At 43.5% G+C, this 20052-nt stretch overlaps 1 protein-coding gene and 1 long non-coding RNA gene across 3 annotated transcripts in view; one reads left to right on the top strand and one right to left on the bottom strand.

Moving 5' to 3' along the window:
- The window catches only part of STX6 (syntaxin 6), a 47039-nt gene extending 29770 nt beyond the window's left edge, over positions 1 to 17269 (bottom strand). Inside the window, exon 1 of one of the 2 annotated variants that reach the window (XM_058702405.1) lies at positions 16959 to 17269. In XM_058702405.1, coding sequence (XP_058558388.1) covers positions 16959 to 16993 — 35 coding nt within the window. In that variant the 5' untranslated portion in view covers positions 16994 to 17269. The remainder of the gene's footprint in view (positions 1 to 16958) is intronic. The other variant, XM_058702404.1, reaches the window with a different exon arrangement.
- A 1553-nt stretch (positions 17270 to 18822) lies between these two features.
- LOC131496127 (uncharacterized) lies at positions 18823 to 19832 on the top strand. The gene is made up of 2 exons (XR_009254328.1): positions 18823 to 18910; positions 19703 to 19832. It is a non-coding gene; the product is annotated as an uncharacterized LOC131496127 (long non-coding RNA).
- The last annotated feature ends 220 nt before the right edge of the window (positions 19833 to 20052 follow it).

The raw sequence follows: 20052 nt of genomic DNA, 5'->3' as shown, positions 1-20052 counted from the left end.
GAGAGGGGCAGAGAGAGAGAATCCTAAGCAGGCTCTGCACTGTCAGCACAGAGTCCAATGTGGGGCTCGAACTCATGAAATGGGAGATCATGACCTGAGCCAAAATCAAGAGTCGGACACTTAACCAACTGAGCCACCCAGGTGCCCCCAATATCTACAATTTAAATGTTGTAATTGAATACTATTGCTTATAAAAGCCAAAAAGGAATCATTTTACTATCATATGGTCTATTGCGTACAAAGATTATAATCTTCATGCACCCAAACTATGAGACCTGTTTTGATCCTTCTATGACTTCTTAACCAATTCTTCTGGGTGCACACTCAGGGTGTTTGCTACCTGTAGCTTTAAGACAGAAACTGCATGCATCCTATTCCCTCTGACATTTCAAGTACCAGAAGACAAAACACTTACAAAATGAAGAAAGGTGCATAACAATAATATTTTGGTTTGAGACCACTCATGAGAGCTAGAACGCTGAGTGTTAAACACAGAATACAGCTATTGGGCCAGGCTGAATACACCAATGAGCTATATGGCCAACAGTGAATCTCCTCAGGTAAGCTCAGCACCCAGTTTATGAGTTAGCAGAGTTCTCTCATTGTTCCTCCCCTATCAGCCTTATACTTGCAGTGCTAATGAGAAACTAACATAAAATGGGGAAGGACTAACTGACATATAAATCCACTTTTAAATTTTTAGTAAGGTTTCTGGCTGATCTGGTAGAGAAGGAGGTACACACCTTCCCATAGTCCGAGGTAATTGGTTTATTTGTAAGTATTGAGTATCATCTATGATAATAAAAGACAGAGTTTAAAGAGGTATCTATAATGACATCTCATTTTAAAGAATATAAAATTACCACTTCTGTAAAGTAAACATAAATTACTTTTTGAGAACTAGAAGCCTTAAACCACAGAAGCCTCAGGCCAGGGCATCCCTCATTCTCCATCACCAGAACACAACCATGATGCTTGAATTAAATTATCTTAACTAAACATTCATATACTTTTCTGATCTCAGGGTTTCTTTGCACTCTTCAAAATTACTGAAGACCCCCAAAACTTAAATTGATGTGGGTTATTTATCTACTGCCACTTACCATATTAGAAATCCAAACATGTTTAAAAAAGTATCAAGTAATCAAAACATGACAATGAACTTACTACATGTTAACATAATGTTTTTACAAAAAAATAACATCTTAAAAATCCACACTCTTTCATATGTTTGCAAATCTCTTTAATATCTGGTTTAACAGAAGACAGCTAGATTCTCCTATCTGCTTCTACATTCAGTCTGTCAACATGTTTTGTTGAAGTATATGAGGAAAGCCCAGCCTCATGCAGATAGACAGATGGAAAAGGGAGGAGTATTTTAACAGTCTTTTTAGATAATTGTGGATATTCCTTTTTGCCACTATACCAAAACTCAACAAAACGGCCGCTTCTTAAAGGTTAGTTGCAATGTGGAACCTGAAACTGTATCAAAGACTTTTTGAACTCTCATGTATTACAATCCATTGCCCTACCTTGTATTTTGAATGGATCTTTCACCCACCCATGTCTAATTTTTTTTTAATTTTTTTTAACGTTTATTTATTTTTGAGACAGAAACAGAGCATGAACAGGGGAGGGGCAGAGAGAGAGGGAGACACAGAACCGGAAGCAGGCTCCAGGCTCTGAGCCATCAGCCCAGAGCCCGACGCGGGGCTCGAACTCATGGACCGTGAGATCGTGACCTGAGCTGAAGTCGGACGCTTAACCGACTGAGCCACCCAGGCGCCCCCACCCATGTCTAATTTTATCACATGTACTGGTCATCTGGAAAATACTAGTTTACTGAGTATCACAGGTCTTGAAAATGCTGAGTCTTTCCATTATACACTATCCAAAATCATATAATATCACCACCAACATCATCAGAAAAACTTCATTACTGGGAATATGTAAGGTGATAGTACTTGAGAGAAGTTTTCCAAAATTCTGTTTTTAAACAAAGGCTCTAATTTTATGATCATTGAAAATACTGTCAATTGTTTTCTGTTAAGTGACAGGTTCACTTCATTCATTTCTGAGAAAATATCTCAAGTATTTTTAATTTTGAAATTTGAGAACATATGCAAGTTCCAATAACAAGTTTGCCAGGCATTCTTTCAAGTAAAAATGGGATCTGTGAAGGGAAAAAACGAGCTATTTCAGCTTGCAACTCAATCACAAATTATTTTTCCTGGAGATAGCCATCTTATTTCATTCACAATATAGCAAAAGTGCTTTGGCACACTCTCATTTTGCCACACAGAATGTCAAAATGTGTACTAAGGGGATGCCTGGGTGGCTCAGTCAGTTAAGCAACTTCAGCTCAGGTCATAATCTCACGATTCGTGGGTTCGAGACCCGCATTGGGCTCTGTGCTGACAGCTCAGAGCCTGGAGCCTGCTTCAGATTTTGTGTCTCCCTCTCTCTGCTCCTCCCCTGCTCATGTTCTGTCTCTGTCTCTCTCTCAAAAAATAAACATTAAATTTTTTAAAAATGTGTACTAAGACTGGGAGAAAATGTTCATGAATTATATATCTGATCAATGTCTTTTATCTAGAATATAATTTTTAAAAAACTCTCAAAACTTAATAAGAAAACAAACCCAACTAAGAACTGGGAGTATGGTGCCTGAGTGGCTCAGTCGGTTAACTGTCCATCTTTTGGCTCAGGTCATGATCTCACGGTTTGGGGGTTTGGGAGATCGAGCCCCATGTGTCGAGAGCTCTGTTTGGGATTCTCTTTTCCTCTCTCTCTGCTCCTCCTGCACATGCTGTCTCAAAATAAATAAACTTAAAAGACATTTTAAAGAAATGGAGGGAAAGAGGCACCTGGGTGGCTCAGTCAGCTGAGCATCCAACTCTTGATTTCAGGGTCAGGTCATGATCCCAAGCCCCAAGCCAGGTTCCACACTGAACGTGGAGCCTTCTTTAAGATTCTCTCTTTTTCTCCCTCTGCCCCTCTCCCCCAATGGAGCTCATTCTCTCAAAAACACAAACAAACAAACAAACAACAACAAAACCCAGAAAGAAATGGGGGGCGGGGAATGGGCAGGGGCGACTGGTGGGGGGGGGGGGGGCGCCTCAGTCAGGTAAACATCTGACTTCAGTTCAGGTCATGATCTCGCAGCAGGTGAGCGCGAGCCCTGAATCGGGCTCTGTGCTGACAGTGTGGAGCCTGCTTGGGATTCTCTCTCTCTCTCCCTCTCTCTTGCCCCTCCCCACCTTATGCTTTCTCTCTCTCTCTCAAATAAGTAAAAACTTAAAAGAAAAAACAGTAAAAGGGAAACGGGCAAAAGATGTGAATAGTGCTTTCCCCAAAGATGACATACAGATGACAGCTTAAGAACATAAAACGTCCAATACCATTAGTCATTAGAGACATGCAAATTAAATGCACAGTGAGATACCACTACACATGGCCTAAAACAAACCGAGGATGCCCAAATGCTGACCGGGCAGCGGAGTAGCCGGGATTCTCCTGCATTTCTCAAGGGAATGCAAAATGGCACAGCAACTTTGTAAAATAGTGTGGCTGTGTCTTAAAATTAAACATACGTTTACCATATAACCCAACAATCTCACTTCTAGGTGACATGAAAACTTACGTTCACACAACCACCTGCAAATTCTTAGAGCAGCTTTAGTCGTCACTGCCAAAAATTGAAAACACCCAAGCAACAGCAACTCAGGCAGTAGCACCTGCCCTGACAAAACCTCCGGCCAGCCCAGAGCGCCCAGACCAGTTTGAGTGTGACCCCCGCTGACTCAAGCCTGGGGAAGATGGAAGATGGAGAGTGGAGTGACCTCCAGAATGACCTACAACTCCCTTTCCCTCATTATAACGCTAAAACCTCCCCCAATCCCCCAACGAGGAGGAGCACAAGCCTCATTTACATAACATACGAAGCTCACACAGGCAGGTTTTCTTATGGTGCAGGCACCTTACACCCACCTCCACATTTGATGACAAGGCTCCCCTTTTTAAATATTCATCCTAACCCTAAGTAAGAGGAACGCATCCATACGTGTTTGGGGAGTCACAGTTTTAGAAGTTATTCCCTGTGAACTCCTTCTTTGATGCAAATACTTCCTTTGTGCAACAACTCACCTGCTGTTTTTTTTTTTTAATTTTTTAATGTTTATTCATTTTTGAGAGAGAGAGAGAGAGACAGAGTGCGAGTGGGGGAGGGGCAGAGAGAGGGAGACAGAATCCAAAGCAGGCTCCAGGCTCTGAGCTGTCAGCACAGAGCCCCCACCCACAAACTGTGAGATCATGACCTGAGCCGAAGTTGCACGCTTAACCCACTGAGCCACCCAAGCACCCCTCACCTGCTGTAGTTTCTATCTGTGACTCACCAAGGAGTAAACTTGCAGAGAAACTTTTTAGGGGAGATGTATCGGTCCCATACCTTATTTGTGAGACGGTGGTTACACACGACTGTATCAGTTTGTCAAATCTTGAAAAACTGTACACTAAAAATTAGGGTCAGTTTTACTGTAGGTAAATCATAACTTTTAAAAAAGAAGGGTCTTGGGGCACCTGGGTGGCTCAGTCGGTTAAGCGTCTGACTTCAGCTCAGGTCTTGATCTCACCGTCCGTGAGTTCGAGCCCCACAATGGGCTCTGGGCAGACAGCTCGGAGCCCAGAACCTGCTTTGGATTCTGTGTCTCCCTCTCTCTCTGCCCCTCTCCCATTCATGCTCCATCTCTCTCTCTCAAAAACAAACATAAGAAAGAAAGAAAGAAAGAAAGAAAGAAAGAAAGAAAGAAAGAAAGAAAGAAAGAGAGAGAGAGAGAGAGAGAGAGAAAGAGAGAGAGAGAGAGAGAAAGAAAGAAAGGTCTTCAAGGATAGATTTGATACAACTAACAATTTTTACTGTTTCAGGAAGGGCATTCTTAAGGGTACATGACCTCCCCCTCCACCCCCCCACTGTGAGGGAGGAACACAACGAGTACCAGTCCGGTGTAGGGCCTGGGTTTACGTGACAGGATCAACAGTTTTATCTGCCACAGGTTTCTGCACCATTGGTGTAAATGTGAGTACAATGGAAAAAACAAACAACACCTGAGTTTTATTACGAAAAGCATTTTAAGCCAAGGGACTCTTCTGTGAGAGGGGCAAGAACCCCTTGAGATTCAAGGACCACACTTTCATAACCATAACTCTTAAGACACTGATAGACTTGAGGGGAGGCGGGGCACATGCATGGATTCAATCCTAGCAGCACAGAGTGAAATCAGGGAGCTCTTAAGCATGTTCTGAAGAAGTAATCAAAGAAATGGCAGGAAACAGAAAAATGCCAGAAAGCAATTCCAGGATAACATCCAACACCCCACAGGCCCAACTGGTCACCTGGCTTATTCCACTCTCAATCTCTTGTTTTTCAGTAAGTTTCATCTTTAGCTATCAGTTAGTGGCACAGACAAAAGAAAGGCAAAGTAGGCATTAGACTGCATTTCTAAGACACACGTTTCAAAGAATTACAAAAATGGGAACTATCGGCAATGGTTCAAATCTTGAAAAGCCAGAACCTGCCGTGTGTCAAGGAATCCCATTTTAACAGCAGCTAGAGGGGTCACTCAAAGTTTAAAACATCTCCCAACTTCATTTCAGCTTAGCATCAGCCTGGAAAAGAAGGCCTGAAAGGAGAGTAGAAAACAACATGTGGCACAAATTCTTTTTTACGCCAAATATTAATGGTAACCAGAATTTTCCAAAGAACTTGGGATTTCTGAACGGTTTCAAGAGCCACAAGACACACCCAATAAATGTGCAAGACTCTAGTGACACAACTCAATTAACAACCATTTGTAAATATCTGGAGCTGAATACTTAAAATCACTAGGCATCCCCAGTAAATCAATTAACAGAGGAGAGAGAGAGAAAAAAAGAGGAGTATATAGCAACGTCACCTGCTTCAGATCTGTGAGGGTTTTAACGAAAAAGAAGAGAGCCCACTGAGTTTTCTTCACATTCCTTTCTCAGCAAGGGGGGGGGAGGATCTGTTTCTCTAAGAACTGACTAGTTAGGTACTTCCCCCCCCACACACACACAAGTCCAGCACAGCCCATGTGAACATGGCACCCTGGGAGGAGCACCACACCCCGTGAGGAGCACTTCACCCTGTGAGGAACACGGCACCCTGACCAAACAGCAGCAGCTGCTGACTTCTCAGGCAACAGCGATCACTTTTGTCTATGGTCTCCAAAAAGGTCAAAATCACAAAATATTGCTATCTTTTTCCTGTAAAGTCTGGTTTATCTATTTGAGGTTTTTCTTTCAACTGTGTGATGGGGACAACTGAAGTCTGACACCCAGAACTTTCCATGAGGGGCCAGGTATACCCTGAATTTTTGGAGCTCTTTGGCTTAGCAAACTTCCTGGTTAATAACAATCTGCTCACCAACAGCACTGGGAATCATGTCTGGCACCGTTTCACCAAAAACTCGCTAATTATTTTCCTAGGAATTACAGGTTTAGCTCTTGACCCAGAGAAGGTCTCCACAACAGTCAAGCCGATTTTCTGCTGCCACATCTGTTGCAGATGTTTCCAAAGTCGGTTCTGTCTTACACATTTCATGGGCAATGAGAGTCACAGTGTTGGAAAATGCTAGGGATGAAGCTCTTCCCCATCGCTGTCCACCAAATGGTCAATCAAAATCATGGGACTTGTCATATCCTAGTGGATTAAATTCCAAGAACACCAGAATGAAGGTCCTTTGCTGTAATCCACCTCAATGCCCAGGGAACTAGAGGTAAATAACTGTCAAAAGTGAAAACACAGTCTGTATCTTTGAAGAATGTATTTTTGGGGCAAAAATGAAGTCATCAAAGCTTTTGAAACCAGAGTCTTCCATTCATTATAAATAAAAAGCTGACACTGTCAGAACTAACCTAGTTTGTTTCTGAAGCCAGGCAAACACTAACCCTGTCATTGCTAGCTGAGCCTCTCCCATATAAGGTTCCAGTCTGTTCCACCATATGGAAGGGCCCACCCTCCCATCCAACCTCTAGGGCTAAAGGCAATACATCCAGATGTCTATAAAAATCACAAAGTTTTCTCATCCACATCTCACCAAGTTTATCAGTAAAGTTGGAGGAAGGAGTATCTCAGCCATTAGGGATTTTGAGTTTCGCAGAATCTTCCATTCAGCTACACCAACAAGTTGTAGGATAATTGGAGCTGCAACACCCACCAAGCAGCCTTCTGATTTCTCCTTTCTTCTCAGATCACGCTGACAGACTCTGAATTGGCATCTGTTCCAGTTACGGTGGTTGTGTAACAACCGTCCCAAAACTTAGAGGTGTAAAACAACCAGTTATTATGCTCGTGGACTCTGTGGGTCGGGAAATTGTGCCGAACACGGAGGAGACGGCTGGTCCCTGCTCCACCATGTCTGGGGTGGCAAGAACATGTGCTCCTCGGTGTCTATGCCGTCTGTCCACATGTCTCCCTCGCGGCTTCAGTACAGCTGCACTCTTCCCATGTTAGCTCAGGACCCCCAAGCCTTGTGTCCTGGGTCAGAGAGATACAGGCAGAAGCTGTGCTGGTTGTCCTTTAGGACCTGAGCTTCAGGAGTCAAGCAGTGTCATTTCCCCCTCACTCTGGCAGGTGAGGCAGTTACAAAGGTCTGCCCAGGTTCAAGGGAAAGGATCCCAGCTTGACAGAAGAATGCCAGCTTTGCAATCAGAGAAAAGCAAATGGGGCAGGATGTATACTGGGGTGGCCACCTTTGGACAAATACAATCTGCCCCAATACCGGTATCTGGGGCAGCCCTCGTTCTGCACGACTCTACTGACAGGTTCCTGTTTCATCAATATACTAGGAAAGGCACATGGTTTCCACTCTAGTAATGAAACGCCTGTAACCGTATCACCGGCCCGCCCCATATCCTACCAGCCTCATTCTGCCACCAATCCCTCGTGCAGGGTGAGAGAGGAGCTCCGGTTACTGCTTGACTTCCACACTCACATCTTTTGTATTTAAGGGGAAAAGCGCACACACTCTCCTTTCACTTGACCTCACTTCATTTCCAAATTCAACTGTACTGTGATACCTTTTGCAATTACTCTTGTGGCGGAGAAATTGCCTCTGCTTAGTCACCTGCAGTTACATACAATTTTGACCTCAATTTGCTGCTGCTTCCACAACTCCCCGGGGATACTACCAATGACACTGCAGGTCAAAGTCATGAGTGGCTTGCACTCGTGCTCACTTTCAAGGTACTTGCCACCACAACCTGTTTTCTTGAAACTTTCACTTCCTTTGTTTTTGTGTCATTGTGCTCTTCTAGTTTCTACCAGTTTTCTCTTTCCTCTTCCTCCACTTGGTCCCAGTGTTTCTGAGCACTTTTTTCTTTTCACAGAGGGAGATGAGAGAAAGAGAGCAAGCATGTGGGAGGAGGGGGAGGGGCCGAGGGAGAGGGAGAATCTTAAGCAGGCTCAGCACAAAGCCCGACATGGGGCTCAATCCCATGACCATGAGATCACAACCTGAGCCAAAATCAAGAGTCAGAAGCTTAACTGACTGATCCCCACACGTGCCCCTCTCAGCACTTTTTATAGATTTTTTTACTCACAGGTTCAAAATGTCCCTTTAAGCTGATGACTCCCCAACTGCATTACCAACTTTAGCCACTCACCCAGGATTAATTCCTATATTTTTAGCTGCCCATAGGAGCATTCTATTTGCCTAAAACCAAACTAATCCTATCCTGCCTACAAAAAAAAAAAAAAAAAAAGCAAGTATTAAAAAGATAAAACAGAAAAAACGTCTGCATCCCTTTCTAACTTCCCCTTTTCAGTCAATGGCGCCACTATCTTCCAAGACTTGAAACTTGTCTAGACGCTTTTCCTCTTAAACTTCTCACCTTGCACAGCTTCTACTGAAGCCCAATCACTGGATTTTAGATCTGGAAGGAACTTTCAAGATATCTAGTCTGCACTGGTTGAACAAATAGGAGAATGGGGCTTGGGCATCTTGGCTGTTTGCCTCAAATGCTTCTGACCCTGACTATGAGGCGCCTTCCAGCACCAAGACCTATTCAATCCCATCTTTGCTAAGCCTCCAGACAATCTATTTTCTTTGTGGAATCAGAACACCTGGGTTTAAGCCCTTAACAGTTGTTTGCCCAAAGCAAGTGAACAGTAACTGCTAGTTAAAACTGCCTCCTGATTAGGAACTTGTAACAGGAAACAGATTAAATTGAAACTCTTTCAGCTGGGTATTCCACACCTTCCTCCCCCAAACTGGCCGACTTTAATATCCAACCTGATTTCTCATTAAAACAAAATCTGTGTCACTTGGCAGGTCTCCTTCCCATCCTCCCCTTTCTCATTCCTGGCTCTAGACTTCTGCTTGCTGCTTCCCCAGCCAAGAGTCCCTACATCTCTGCAAATGAAAAGCAGACATTTCCTTAAGGCCCAGATTGAGACCCTATACTTGCTTCATTAAAATGTTATTGACCAACATTCCCACTGGGGTCTTTACTTTTTTTACTCTCCACGGCATCTTAACTCTCTTCCAAAATCTTACACACAATGCATATTGTCTTTCGCCTACACTCCTCTGCGTTTCTGTATAGCATTCTCCAACAAGACTATAATTTCAGCCAAATATAGTATTAGGCATTGGATAAATTTGTAACAAATGTTTGCAAGGCTGTTTTTATAGTGAAACATCTGATTCTGATTTTTAAAAAGTAGAAAATGAGAGGTGCCTGGGTGGCTCAGTAGGTTAAGCATCCAACTTCGGCTCAGGTCATGATGTCACAGTTCGTGGGTTCGAGCCCTGCGTCTGGCTCATTGTTGACAGCTCAGAGCCTGGAGCCTGCTTCAGATTCTGTCTCCCTCTCTCTCTGCCCTTCCCCCACTCACACTCTGTCTTTCTCTGTCTCTCAAAGATAAATAAATGTTAAAAAATAGAAATTAAAAAAGTAGAAAATGAGATTTGACTTACATTTAAATTTATTAGACTAAAACTACTCTACAAACAAGTGATTTTTTTCAGTGATTATACTAATAGTTTTCTCAACGTGTGAATAAAATACACAATGCCTGCCTTCAAGGAACGCACAATCTAGCTGCAGAGACAGGTGCTGGCTAGAGAACACAACACAACATACACCATACTGCTCATCTGCTCACTTATGCCATTATTTCAACATTGATCCACAGCCAAGAACCTAGAAATTATCCTTATTCAGGTGCACAAAGCCTCCCAAACAGCAAAATATTAAGGAGCCACAACATTCGTGCCTTTTACCTATAGGAGAGGCTCACTTGGTACCAAGAGACTCTCATACCCAATGCTCAATGTTGTGGTTTTCTTGGCCTCTTCGGTTAGAAGTCACAAATTCTAAAAGGTTGTCAACAAGATAGGGGAAAAATACGGAATCCAAAACTCATCAAACAAGTACTGCATGAGTCCCTACTAAATACAAAGATGAAATAGGATTCAAATACGGTATTTTTTTCACCTCACAATTTAGTACAGATTTCTTAAAATGAGAATCCCAGCACTATTAAGAGATTAAGGGAAATGGGTGGGGTGAGGGACAGAGTGGAGATAGGGGTGTATTCTGGAGGGCAATCTAGTAGTATGTACCAGAAACTTTAAAAATGTGCATACTCTCTGGGGTACCTGAGTGGCTCAGTCGGTTAAGCAACCGACTTCGGCTTGGGTCATGATCTCGGGGTCCGTGGGTTCAAGCCCTGCATCAGGCTCGGTGCTGATAGCTCAGAGCCTGGAGCCTGCTTTGGGATTCTGTGTCTCCCTCTCTCTCTGCCCCTCCCCGCTCCTCTCAAAAATAAACAAACATTTTTTTTAAGTGTGCATACTCTCTGAATTAGCAATTCTACTACAGGAATGCAGACTATGGAAATAATCAGAAGCAGCAATAAAAACCTGTCAGGCATTCTCTTTGCCACTACATTAATTGTAATAGTGAAAAATCAGAAACATCACAACTGTCATCCTGGGTAATAAACTATATTAAATTTGTATGACAAAATACAACAGAGTCATTAAAAGCCCTCCTCACTGAAGACATTTACAGGATATAAAAAGTACAGATTAAAAGATTTAAAACAGTATGATTCCAATTTCTAGAACAACTACTAAATAATATAATAATAATACACTTCTATATAAATCCCAGCCTTTCCACTGATAAGCTTATAAGCTTGAAGTTTTCTTTTTTGTTTCTTTTTTTTACTCTCTAAGTTTCATTTTCTTCCTTTGTGAAATGATAATAGTACTACTACTTACTTCATAAGGATTAAAAAGATAATTCCTATTAGGTTCTTAGAACAGTGCCTGATAATATAGTAAGAGATCAAAAACTCTATTAGTAGTATTGCCTAAAACTATTAATAGAAATAAAGATCAAAAAAGACACCAAAAGGAGTGCCTGGGTGGCTCAGTGGGTTAAGTATCTGACTCTTGATTTCAGGTCAGGTCACAATTTCAGCTCAGGTTATGATCTCACTGATTCACAAGATCGAGTTGGGGGCTCTGTGCTGAAGGCTAGGGGACTGCTTGGCATTCTCTCTTTCCCTTGCTCTCTGCCCCTCCCCGTTTTCTCTCTCTCTCTCTCAAAATAAATAAGCATTAAAAAAAAAGACACCAAAATTTTAATGAATTATTTCTGGATGGTGGCATTTCAGTAAATTTTTTAAGGTTTATTTCTTTTGAGAAAGAGAGAGAGAGAGAGAGTGTGAGAAGGGGAGGGGTACAGAGAGAGGGTGAGAGAGAATCCCACGCAGGCTCCACACCATCGGTGAGGAGCCTGACACAGGGCTCGAGGTCACAACCATGAGATCATGACTTGAGCTGAAATCAAGAGTCAGATCCTTAACCGACTAAGCCACCCAGTTTCCTCAATAAATGTTTATTTTCCTTTTTATATTTTTGTTTCCTAATTTTCCAAAAGAAGCATATATTACTCTAACATTATTTTAAATGTTACTCAAAAACCAGGGTTTTCCTCTCAGAAAGGGCAGCCAATTTGGATGGAAACCTTTAAAAGAGAATGTCTGCTGGGCATTTAACATGTGCCCCCAACTGCTAGGCAAGTTACATGCATTAACTCATTTAATACCTTACAACTAATAAAGCAGGTATTGTTAAGCCAATTTTGTACCTTGCTAAGACATTTTGTACAAACAGACTCAAAGAGGAGAATTAACTTGTCAAAAGTTGCACCAAATAATTGATAGGTGAGATCCCAACATTGGATCAGCCTGATTACCAAAAACCAGTTCTTTCACCAAACTTCACTGCTTCCTGAAGTCAGATAAAGAGAAAAATTACACCCAGAATCCACTTTCCCTTTCTCTTCACCCAGCTTTATTCTCACCTGAACTTATCACCACCTGACATACCACATATTTGTTCGTTTCCTGTCCTTAGAATGTAAGCTCCATAACGATGGGATGTTGTTTGTTCGCTGCTCTATACCCTCAGCTCCTGGCACACAAAACAGACCCTCAATATTTTAGAATAAAAGATTCTGAATAGAGAAATGATCTGACCATGTCCCTGTGGACACATCTGGTAGCAGTGGGAAGCTTGCTGAAGAAGTTGCTTACACGAGTCCAGGTAGGAGAGAACAAGGACATGAACCAGGGTAGAAGAACCGTAACTAAAGAGGGAGATAAGATTCTGGAGATAGCTAAGGGATGGCACTGACAGAACACAATGCCTAGTGGACATGGGACGAAGGAGTCAGGAGTAGAGGGCTAAGAGGAGGAAGGCCTGGTCAGGCATTGGGAGCGAGGGGGAAGAGAGTGGGGTCAGACTGACCTGGATGTGCACAGAGTACCTGACATAATGGGAATAATCAATCTCACCCAGTGAGAACGCAGGGAGAGGATCCACCAGAGAGGCTAGGTTAAGGGCAGGCTAGAGGTGATTCAGTAAAACCTGGAGTTTCAGGGACCGAGTCTGGTGGTGTAAATACCACTACGAATGTCTACTCCAGGTAGAGGCTGGCTTCCTGTGTCCTAAGAGCTCAGCTGCCCCATTGTGGTCATTTTCTCCTCTGTGTTCTGGGATTCTCCTCTGAACAGGACGTTCGTTGATAGTGTTCAAACCCCACAAAACTAGCCTCAAACATCCAGGCATTAAGAACTACACATTTAGATTAAAACAGCTTTCTATCTGGTCCCCTTCTTAATCTTTCCTCACATTGATGCATCCAACACTACCATCAAATTAGTATTCCTAAAAAACAAAACAAAACAAAACAAACTAATTTCACACAATTTCCTAGATTTAAAAATCTCCCATGGCTTCAAAATGAGACTCTCCTTGACCCTATTCTACCTATACTGTGAAATATTAACAGTGTGAGTAGAACTAGGCAGTTCAAATTTGAATCCTGGGTCTACTACTTGTTAGCTGTGTAACCCTAGGCAAATAACTTAACCCCTCTATGCTTCCTCAGGTCCTCATCTCTAAAATGTGGCTAGTACTCACATCACAGAGCTGTTCTTATCAAGTGAAAATTTTGATAGTGCTTACTTAGCACAAACTGCCTGGATAGGAGTTGCGTCCCCTAAAGGTTTGTTATTATTATTACTTCCCCCAAATAAACTTCCTACACACCTGAGATGCTCTCCTTGACAATTTCTAATACACAATGCCCGTCTCAGGGCCCTTGCTGGCAGCGTTCCCACCCATGAATCACTACTCCTTAAGCACCACCACCACAACCACCACCACCTTTGAGTATTTATTTAACATTTATGCTGTATATTCAAAGTGCCGGGTTGGAAGTACAGGAAAAATAAACAGCCCCAACCCTCAGAGCTCATAGTCTAATAATGAAAGACAGCCAGAGGAAGAGGGGCAATAATGTGTCACAAGGGCCAAGGGAAGCACTTCCTGGAGGCAGTGCAGATGCTTACACGGAATCTTCAAAGCTTAGTGGGTGAACCAGGCAGAGTGGGTGCGTGTGAAGTAAGAGCGCCCAGTATCGGGTCAGACTCACCGTACTGAGTCTGACGTTGTGGGAGCTCTGAGCTGAGGGTAGGCAGAGTGGGCGGAGGGGAAAGGACGGCTGGATCATGGTGGCCATGAAGTGTTTGGACTTTGTTCTGTAGGCAACAGGCAGCCACTAAAAGATGTGAAGTAGGAAACCCCTGCTTGGGTTCTAGAAGAGCTAGAGCCCAATATGGGCTCCACAAGTGACTACTGAACACTTGCAATGCACCAGTAGGATGAAGGAACTGATTTTTTTTTTTTATTTCAATCTATTTAAATTTAAAAACTGATACGCCATTCAGTTACTGGAAAATTTTTAAGTATGTTTGGAATATTTGGGTATGTGAATCTGCTTTTTCAACTATAAGTTTAATGAAGTCTAAATACAGATCAAAGATTTCTGATGCAAATTTAGTGTCCAAATTGAGCTGTACTATACATGTAAAATAGACACCAAATTTGAAGACCAGCTACAAAAAAGTAAAATATCCCATTATAATCTTCTCTTTTATGTTTATTTTTGAGAGAGACAGAGTGTGAGGGGAGGAGGGGCAGACAAAGAGGGAGACACAGCATCCAAAGCAGGCTCCAGGCTCTGAGCTGTCAGCACAGAGCCTGATGCAGGGTTTGAACTCATGGACCAAGAGAGCATGACCTGAGCTGAAGCCAGACACTTAACCGACTGAGCTATCCAGGCACCCCCCATTATAATCTTTATAATAATCACATGCTGAAATATTTTGATTATATTAAAGATGACATTAATATTAATTTCACCTGTTTCTTTTTAGTTTTTAACATGGCTACTAGAAAATATCAAATGGCATATATGGCTCACGTTATATTTTAGACAGCTCTGATCCAGTAGAACCAAAGGCAGATGACCAGAAGCAGGCAGACCAATTAAGAGACTCATTTTAGTAAGAGTCCAGATGAGACTCGGGCCTGAATTCACTAAATTCTACCCATCTTCAAACCCTAATCCAAGACCTACTACTATCTCTAAAAGCTTTTCCAATCATAACCATTTCTAATGAGTTGCTTTTCTCAGAACTACTGGGGCACTTAATCTTCTGTAGCATTCGCTTCAGCGCTTAATTTATCACCTGTCATTTCTACTTAATTTTGGGGTGAGTTGCTTCTCAGAACCACAGCTGCTAGGCTAAGAGCCATAACTTAGGCATCTAATTTTTCTACACCGTGTGATACATTTTCAATATTAATAAATAGAGGTACATGGCTCCCCAAATACTCTCTCACAGTCTGGAAGTATTGTGAATCTCTTTCTTCAGACACCTTAAGGGCATGAGCTAACATGATATAAAGTCAACCAACAATCCAGGGCAGTGTTCCAATACAACAGTGATATCTAATCAGTGAGCAAGCATTGGTAGAATGTAATAGATACTATCAGGAAAAAAAGGCCAAGATGGCAGGGTAATTTAACATTTTTGCAAATTCCATTAAAAATCAAACAATTTCTGATTCTCTCTGCTTTCCACTGCCAGAGACAACCTTTGCAACCTAAGCATTAAGAACATCCCTTTAAGGAAAAGACGCACGGCTTTGATATTTAAAAATGAACCCCGAAACGAATCCTTCCAACAAATAACACATTTTCCAAGCAGAGAGCCACATATTACTAATCAATCTGCAACTCGTCACTTTCCCATCTACCTTAAAGTAAGATGAAGAAACCCCTTTTAGGAAAACGTTAAGAAGTGTATAAATAGATTTTACTGTATCATGGATAACAAAGTCCTTCACCTAAAGTACCATGTGAATTTTCTGAGAAGAACCCTTAAAAAACACAAACACTCAAGCAACTGGTCAGCTTTTACCACTACAGAAATAGGAAGCTAGTAGCAACTAGTTGCAAGCAAAGGGACACTTCGTGATTACTAGTACTGATCTCCTGGGAATTTAGTGGTTCTCAGATTTTTTTTTTTTTTTATGTCTAACACTTAAAACATCGAAGTGACAAGTTACAACAACATAAGAATCCATCTTTCTTGCATTTGCTTAATGGCTACAAAGATAATACAACAAAGTGCAAACCAAGTTTCTACCTCCAAACAATCAAGTAATCAAAGATGGAGTCAGGACAGCTCATAGGGAAAAGTTAAGGCAGTTCTGTTCTGAAAGGCTGGATAAGAATGGGGGGAACCTGTCAAATAGCCTGGATGAAATCAGGGAGTTAAAAAGAAAGCGCTCACTTCCTTTAGCACTGTGGGAAAATCCCAGTTGCTAATATAAAGCTGAGGAAAGTTTAGTTTGGCTGATTTCATTTTGTTTTCCTTCCAACATCATCGCCGAGTTCGAACGGCTGCTTTCCTCCCCTCACATTACTCAGTAAAAACGCCCCCACTGAATTGAGTTGTCTTCCGGAGCCGTGCTCCCCCGCAGCCCAGCCTGCAAACGTGCTCAGGCGCCTCTGGGCATGTTGTGGTCTCACCAGTCTGCGGGCCAGAGCTCCAAACTCAATGGACAATGGGAACTCACCCCCATCAACGCCAACTACAAAGCTCAGGAGGGCCATTTCCCTTTTCCTGCCCAGATGCTGTTTTCCCTCCTTCGAAGTAGGGCCCCGTGCTCCACCAGAGCCCTAGTTGGGGCTAGGACGCGCGTCTCCCTCCCCACCTGCAGAGCTGCTGGTCCCCTCGAACCCCAAATAAGTTGTATCTCGGCGCACAAGCCAAAGAGGATCTCCTTCCCCAGGGGCTTGGCTGGGGACATGGTTTTCACAGTCCAGGTAGGACTGGGAAGGGATGTCTCTGGACGCTTGGTCATGGCCCTGCAGGCTAAGCCGTCCCCACTGTCCCCTCCCTAGCCTCCACTTGTCTCCCCTCCCCCTCCGGCGAGGAGAGCGGGGAGGTGCGGGCTGGCAACACGGCCACCTCCTCCTCCAGTGGAGACCTCGGGGACACTCACCCTTTCACCACAAAGAAGGGGTCCTCCATGGACATGGCGTCCCGGCCCCCGGCTGCCTCACGCCTGCTCCGTGCACCGGGCGCCCGCGCCCTCCGAGCCTCCCTCTGCCCACCACACCGGCCTGCCGCAGCCGCCGGCGCCTCGGCCTGGGGAACCCAGAGCAGCTGGCGCGCGCAGGCCGGGGAGCACGGGACCGCCGCTGGTCCAGCAATCGATCGCCCAGAAGACCGAATCACAGTCTCCGACGCCGGCCCCCGCGCCTGCCACCACCCCCGGCTCCTCCCGGCGCGTCTGGCAGACTTGACCCCGCCCCCGGGACCTGCGGCCTCGTCCAACCACAAACACGGGCCCGCTGCACCACTTCCGCACCCGCGCTCACGTGACCAGGGCCGGCCCCGCCTCCCGTCGGCGGAGCCTGGGCGCCGCGTCGAGCAACCCTGGAGGCGGGGCTCTGGGGTGGGTGGAGGGCCGGTGTTCCCCCGCCTCCCTACTCAGGTTTCAGGGGAGGTGCTGCTTGCTCCCCCCTTGGGGTTGGTTAGGTTTTCAAGACATACACCCCAGTACCTGATTTGCACAATTCTTTTACCTTTCCTGTACTTTTAACACTTGATCTTGATAACATATGATTTATAAATCCATCTCGTCCTCGACTTGCATTAAAACGAGCTCATATAACATTATCTGACTATGATAATGTTGCACAATTCCTTTATGTGGGTCTTAACTATGTGTCCCGCAATGTCCTAAAGGCTGTATGTGAGTTATCTCAATATTCTTGGGGGGAAGGAATTATTTCCAATTTGTAAATGACAAAGTTCAGACATTTCAAGATTTCCCATGGTCACACACCTGACAGGGCACAGCCATAGATTCTGTGCACTTTCCACCAGACTGGATGTATTTTCTAATGCTGAGCATTGCGCAAGTGAACAGTAAGGTAATTTTTTCATACAGCATACAATGCTTCCCTGGGGAGAGCACCTTTGAGGGATTAAGAAGAGACCACGTATGGCAGTTTCTTCCCAGCTATAGTTCAAGAGCTCTTCAGATAGCACTTTGGTCAGAACAATTAGCCAACTCATTCTGTGTATGCTATATAGGCTTTGTGAACTCTAATTGCTAATTATCTCTGAGCACTTACTGTGTGTCAGGCACTGTGCTAAGTGTTATCTCAGTTGCTCTAATAATAAGGTAATTACTGCCATTATCCCCATTTTACAAATGAGAAGTCTGAGACTCTTGGAGGTTAAGTGACTTGCTCAAGGTCACCAGTCTTTGGAGATGGTAGAGTCCTCAGAGCTAGACAAAACCTGTTTGAACCTGGGTTCTATTATTCAGTTTCTTATCTACAAAATGTGAATAATAATATTTGGCTTGTGGATTATTGTGAAGGTTAAATAAAAATGCATGTAAACCCCAAGGCCCCCAAAGAGTGAGGCAGCACTTGTAAAGGTGTGACCAAACCAATGTGAGTTTGCTCCTAGGTGAGTCCCAAACTGTACCATGTTGAGTAGTTGCTCAAAGAAAACTTTAATTTGCAGCAAATAAGAAAGGACTTCCAAAGTGATGGCTCCCCAAGAGAGGGTGAATGAGTTGATTTTGTTCTAAGCTAGGATGAATATTTAGATAGGGAAGCCTCATCATCGTATGTGGAGGCAGGCATAAGGTTGCCCATGCACCTTAAGGAAACATGCCCTATATGGACATTGTATGTTATGTAAATGAGTCTGAGGCTCCTCCTTGGGCAGATATTTTAGTGTTATAATGTCATAAAGGTAGTTGTAGGTCATTCCAGAGGTTACTCCATGGTCCATGTTCTCAGGCACAAGGTTGGGGCGGGGGTGGGGGTGGGGCACCTGGTTAACTCAAAAGGGCTTGGTGGTATGGGCCAGTGGGCGTTCTCTTCAGGGCTGTCAGGAGTGCTTTTGGGTTTCATTTGCCTGAGTTAAGATGTAAGCCAGAAAAAAGAGCTCAAGGAAAAATGTAAGACAAAGGTTAGTGAGTACAGGCAGGTGGGCAATAAATGTCAGGTCTTGGGGTCTAGCGGGTGACAAAGGAAGAGGAAGGGGTGAATCTGATAGATGTTTTCTAGGAAAGACAAAAAAAAGGACACCTAGACATGAGAGATTAAATGAGGCTAGGGAGCCAAGAGGTGAAAGGCTCTGTGCTTCTTAGACCCTGCAGGGTCTCCTGCAGGAGCAGTGAGGTCAGATGTGGGGAAGAGAAGCTTTTGGGAGACAACCATTTAATTTGGCTATGGACATACTGAGATGGGAAGGTGAAAAAGGATCATTTTTCATTCATTCAACAAGCACATGTAATTAAAGGGCAGATGAGAATACTGAGTAAGAGCCATATGTGGAGCCAGGTTGCTCCAGTTCAAATCCCGGTTCTGCTGCTTCCTGACTATGGTGTCTTTAACACTAAACTGTTAAATCTCTCACTGTCTTCATCTGTGAAATGGACCCCATCATAACACCTTCCTCCTAGAGTTTTACAAGGATTAAATGAATTGATGTGTAAAAGCACTTAGAAGAGTGCCTGGGACATGTTGTGCGCTTACTATGTGCTAGGCACTGAAGAACAGAGATAAATAGGCTTGGTCCTTGCCTTCAAGGCACTCTCAGACCATTGGGACAGACAGGCTCCATGGAAAGGGAAGCTATAATTAAAATGAGGAAGAAACAAAGGAAGCTACTTTATTCTTTTCTTCTCTTTTCTTTTCTTTTTTTTTTTTTTTTAAGTTTAATAGGTCCAAGGTCCTGGCATAAACAACCACTCAGGAAGAATACTCAGCAAAAAGCCATCTCCTCCCATCCCCCCACCAAAAATAAAGAATTAAAAATTCTCATGGAATAAAATACCAAAATAGTAGTTGCCTTGGGCTTGTTGTATTGACTGGGAAGGGAAACTTCCTGAGGTGATGGAAATGTTTTCTATCCTGATGGGAGCATGGGTTACAGTTATATGCCTTTGTTAGAACTCATCAAACTGTAACACTCAGATTCTGTTCATTCTGGTGGCAGAGGCTGCAACTCCACCTCTGAGTTTTCTGTATAGTCCTGAGAGGACATCCAGGAGAACCTCCGGTCCC

Source organism: Neofelis nebulosa, chromosome 15 (assembly GCF_028018385.1).
Source record: "Neofelis nebulosa isolate mNeoNeb1 chromosome 15, mNeoNeb1.pri, whole genome shotgun sequence".
NCBI classification, from domain to species: domain Eukaryota; kingdom Metazoa; phylum Chordata; class Mammalia; order Carnivora; family Felidae; genus Neofelis; species Neofelis nebulosa.
Note: the sequence above shows the minus strand (reverse complement) of the source record. Positions and strands in the feature narration are given on the sequence as shown.